The sequence below is a fragment of the Vicia villosa genome, linkage group LG2 (genome assembly GCF_029867415.1).
Source record: "Vicia villosa cultivar HV-30 ecotype Madison, WI linkage group LG2, Vvil1.0, whole genome shotgun sequence".
NCBI lineage: Eukaryota > Viridiplantae > Streptophyta > Magnoliopsida > Fabales > Fabaceae > Vicia > Vicia villosa.
This window is the reverse complement of record NC_081181.1, coordinates 194088757-194093806: the sequence shown is the minus strand read 5'-3', so window position 1 is coordinate 194093806 and position 5050 is coordinate 194088757. Positions and strand designations below refer to the sequence as shown.

The 5050-nt window shown below is 39.2% G+C and overlaps 1 protein-coding gene across 1 annotated transcript; it reads right to left on the bottom strand.

Moving 5' to 3' along the window:
* Window positions 1–332: 332 nt before the first annotated feature.
* Window positions 333–2039, bottom strand: LOC131647801 (AAA-ATPase At3g50940-like). Its single transcript, XM_058917633.1, has 2 exons — window positions 992–2039; window positions 333–866 (listed from the first exon to the last, which is right to left on the bottom strand). Exons 1-2 carry the CDS (start codon window positions 1976–1978, stop codon window positions 474–476), a joined length of 1380 nt encoding a protein of 459 aa, XP_058773616.1. The 5' UTR covers window positions 1979–2039; the 3' UTR covers window positions 333–473.
* Between the last annotated feature and the right edge of the window lie 3011 nt (window positions 2040–5050).

Here is a 5050-nt window from a genome sequence, read left to right as displayed (position 1 = left end):
AGAAATCTTAATTTGTCAATGGCAACCGATTCATCAAACATCTAAACTTATTTGGAACGGGTGATGAAGGGAAGGTCATCTTGGAGTCGTGCTCTGAAGTAGAGCGAGCTAACATGATCGCTCCAGAGGTTTCAACCACGCCTTCTTTTACATGTACCGGTTAAACATGGTCATCCATTTTGTGTAGCATGAATTAGGTACACAAAAAACAGCTATGCACTACTGCCATTATTTCCCGAAGGGTGGCACTTTGAACATCCTGTTTCATCTACCTAGTGCATATAAGACTAAATAGTAATCCATATATTCATCACCAGAATCTGAGAGGGATAGTAATTGAATGATTTTTCTTGTTTATTTTGAACATCTTAATCAATGCTTCATAATAATAATAATAACTAATACTCGAAATTCAGATAGAGACCAACTGAAAATAATCCCAATGTTTATGGTACAAAACCAAACAAGACCTATTATATTACAACATTTTCTTCTTTCATATTAGTCTCTTCCTTGATCATTTTCTTGTCTTGAAGGAAATTGATAAGGTCTTGTAAGCATTCTGTAGCATCAGCATCCTTTGTTAGCACCTCTCCAATTTCAGCTGGAGTAACTTTCACTTGTCCTAAAAGTTCTTCAATCTTTTCGTATAGTTCATGTTCAGTAATGCAAAGATAGTTCACTGCCAATTGCTTAAAAGCAAAAAAGTTGCAATATGACAAGTGAATTTGCTTGTCCATTCTACCAGGCCTTAACAAAGCAGGATCAAGTCTTTCTTTGTGATTAGTTGTGAAAACAATTATGTGTTCCTCTGAACAGCATGACCAAAGACCATCTACAGCATTCAGTAGTCCCGAAAGTGTCACCTGTTTCAAATATTTAACATAGATTAATGTTTTGAACCCAACAATCCTATGCTAAATGTTATGTATGGTATTTTAGTATATCTGAAATTCAAAGAGAAGTGATAAATTTAAAGAGAAATACATACCGAATTGTATCCATTATTAACCACTTCTTTATCTTCTTCTCGGTTCTGCAGATTTATAGTGCAATCTATATCCTCAATCACGAGTATAGAACGATTAGACATGCTAAGAACTAGTTCCTTCAAGTACTTATTATCTCTTATAGAAGTGAGATCCAAGTCATAGATATCATAGTTGAGATAGTTAGCCATGGCTGCAATCAAGCTAGACTTTCCAGTACCAGGAGGACCATACAACAAGTAACCGCGTTTCCAAGCCTTCCCAGTTCTTCTATAAAACTCTCTAGCCTTCACAAATTTGTCCAAATCCTTCACAATTTCGCTTCGAAGCTTTTCATCGATTGCAAGAGTATCGAAACTCATTGGATGGTTGAACTTAACAGGTTCATGACACCAGCGATAAGATTCATTCGAGTGAATCTTTATCGCCATGTCTCCTTGTTTAATCTGTTGAGCTACCTCCATTACATAAGGCAAATACGAATCAAAGATCTTGTTCTTGTGTTTCTTGTGAAAAGTTAGTTCATAGGATCTTATTTCTGACACGGACGATGACTCGTGATCGGAATGTTGAATTCGAGAAGAATCGACTTGTATGCAAACTAGTTTCCACTTTACACTAACACCTTCATAAACATCACTCACTTCTTCATTCCTATCAAGATTGAATGAAAGATCTTTACGATCATCAGATTTACTGACTTTTACTCTTTCAGCTTTGACAGTAGCTTTTGTTCCAAGGTAGGCTTGTGCAGCATCAAACACTTGGTTTCTTGCCATCCCTTGAAATTCTTCAATGACTATCGTGAATTGCGCGGCGAAATGCCGAGTAAGATGATGAATTCCAGATTGAAAAAAGTGAAGAAGCTCATGAGGAATGAGTTCATTGGTGATGGTTCGCATTAACACAATTGAAGCCATTGCAGATACAAATGGCTTGGAATCAAACTTTGCCATTGCAGATACAAGTGACTTGGTATCGAAATTCATTAGGGTTTAGATCGAAAAACTAATGACTGTGATGAATTTGAAGGCTGCAAAAATATAAGAAAGTGTTGAAAAATATAATTTTCTTTCAATTGGATTGTAAACCTATATATAGTTAAAATAATATCATGATTGACAATGGCATTAAGCAACCATTAAATTAAGAATTTTATATTTTATAGAATTTTTGCCATAAATAGTTCCAGATTCTATTAGCTTTATTGTTAAAAGAAATAAAAAATACCATTAGATTAAGATCTTGGTCAAAAGAAAAGAGTAAATAAAAATACTCAATTGAAATCTCAAGCTCGGGTGTATTTCTTCTAGTTGATATTTATATCCTTAGTTCAAGGAATCTAAATCAAAGGGATAATATGATCTACGGGTGTTTACGGTTCGGTTTGGATCGGTTTTAAGGCAAAAACTCATCCGATTCAAAGTTAAATTTACTTTCGGTTTGGTTTAGTTTTAGATGATATGTTAAAAAAATCCAATCTAATCGATCCAATTAAATGCGTTTAATTTGGATCGATTTTTGGATATCCAAATTATAAATGATATGATCAATTATAGTTAAGTTTACTTATTTATTTTTAATTAATGGCTAATTTTTTTCTTAAATTATAAGTAAAAAAAAGACTAATCCCAAAAAGTTAATTAAATTAAAAAAGGAGAAGTAATAATCATATATACCATAAATAAATGCAATAAGTTCAATTTGAAGAAAAGTGTATTTAAGGTAATTTATGTTGATTACGTCTCTTTTTTGCACTTAATTTTTGTATAATTTATTTATTTATTTTTAGATTACTTTTAGATTAAGAAATGAGTTATATATTGAAAAATTGAATATTTCATATTAAATTATCCCTGATTTTAAAAAGAAATTAAAAAAAATCAATACATTAAGATCTTTGTCATATAAAATAAAATTAATTAGTTGAAGTTTATTTCTTCTAAATCAAAAGGAATAATATGATCAATTACCGTTAAGTTTACATATTTATTTTAAATTAATGGTTAGAAAATATTCACAAAAAGTTAATTAATTAAAAAAGGGGAAATAATAATCATATTTTACCATAAATGCAATAACTTCAATTTGAAGAAAAGTGTATTCAAGGTAATTTATGTTGATTACGTCTCTTTTTTTCACTTAATTTTTGTATATTTATTTAATTTTAAATTACTTTTAGATTAAGAAATGAGTTATGAATTTAAAAATTCAAATTTTCATATAAAATTATCCCTGATTTTGAAAAGAATTAAAAAATTTCATTACATTAACATCCTCGTGGAGATCCGAGAACCATCTCGTCGAACTGAGTCACCTCTCGAGGAGGAACTCAATGACGAAGTTATGAGAGAAGAGCTCGACATGGTCGAGGAAATCCGAACAGGATCCTCCCTCCGAGAAGCGAAACTGAAACAACAGATAGCCTTACGCCATAGCACTAAAGTTATCAAACGCGGATTCGAAATCGGAGACTTGGTTCTCCGCAGAAACATGAAAGATTCGCGCGAGGGCAAACTAGCCCCGAACTGGGAAGGTCCGTACCGAGTCTACGATAAAACCGAAAACGGTGCATATTACCTCGAAAACCTTCTCGGCGAAAAACTTGCTCGACCTTGGAACGCTGAAAAACTCAGACGCTACTACAGTTAGAAACAACCTAACGCTACCCCCGGCCGCTCGTAGCGAACGCGAGGAAAGACTGGGCAAGGACTCGCGCCATGGTACAAGCGCGTATGCTCCACGACAGCTTCAGTCGGATAACCCCTATCAGGAGGCAAAGCCGACTACGCGGCGGGCCTTACACACAGACCCTCCGCGGAAGTACCTACACGGCAGAACCCCAGCTCCCGATGGGATCGTTCACGCCGCGAGCACTGGCCCCGACCGCGGCCTCGAGCTCGCTTATAGCGCACACCTGCTCTGCGCACCCAGACCGTTCCCCACATGCCCGGGCCATAAACCTCGGCCGAGCACAAGCATAAATATTCAACGATAAAATCAGATAAGCACAAATAAACATTGGAGCATAAAACGCAGAACAATATTAAAAACCGACCAAACTGGCCGGGGATATCCAAATATTACAAAAATTATCCGGGCATCGCCCAACTAACTACTTTGGCACGCAGGCCACAAAACATTGGCACGCAAGCCACAAAACGGTGGGCACGCAGGCCACTATCAAGAAACTGGTTAGACATCACCATCCTCCTCCTCGGCACCGTCGTCCTCACCCTGGGGCTCCTGCTCATCTTCCCAGTCTTCGAACTCCGGATTTGACTCAATCCGTCCGTCCACAACCTTATTGTACGGACCGATGCCCTTCGTCACCAAGCGCGGATTGAGGACTTTCAGCTGATCCACTGCGGCTTTAAATCCAACCCCCAGAGTAGCGACACAGTCGACCTCCAGCTCCCTCACCTTGCCCAGAAGCTGGGAGCGGGTCACCAAGGCTTTCTCGTCTTCATCCTCCTCGGCAGCAGGGAGATGAGACCTCTCTAACTCAGCAATTCGCTCACGGAGCCTTTCTCCCTCAGCCTCCAAAGCCCTGACTTTGTTCCGCTCTTTGCAGAGGTCTTCAACGATGCCGCTCTGAACCTCATACTTATCCTTGTACTGTTCAAACTCGTGCTCCAGCTCATCATATTTGGTCTGCAGAGCATCATAATCCTTCTGAGGGCAGACCCTTTGGGCATTGAGGGCCAAGGCCAGGGCGGCCACCCTCATCATCCCTTCAAGATCCTCGGACAAGTCCTTATCCCGGGCCACCCGATCACGCCTGACTATATGCCTCACCTCCTCGCGCTCCAGCAGCACATTTCTCTTTGAGAAGATCCCCCTGTGCAGAGTACATGAGGGCAGCACAATATCCTCCTCGGACGGGTTGTCATTATTAAGGGGGCGAAGTTCGGGAGTCCCCTCGTTCTTTTGTTTTTTCCCGGCCGGAGAACTTCCCGAAGTCGTCCCAACCGACGAAGGGAAGCCACCGTCAGGCGCACCCGCAGCAGCCGCCTTGACCTCCTCGACCCGCGATCGCTTCACGGTCAGCTTGACGGGCC

Coding starts and splice junctions, on each gene's coding strand:
- LOC131647801 (XM_058917633.1), bottom strand. CDS start 1,978: ATGAATTTCGATACCAAGTCACTTGTATCTGCAATGGCAAAGTTTGAT. Junction 867..991: donor TTAATAATGGATACAATTCG/GTATGTATTTCT, acceptor TATTTGAAACAG/GTGACACTTTCGGGACTACT.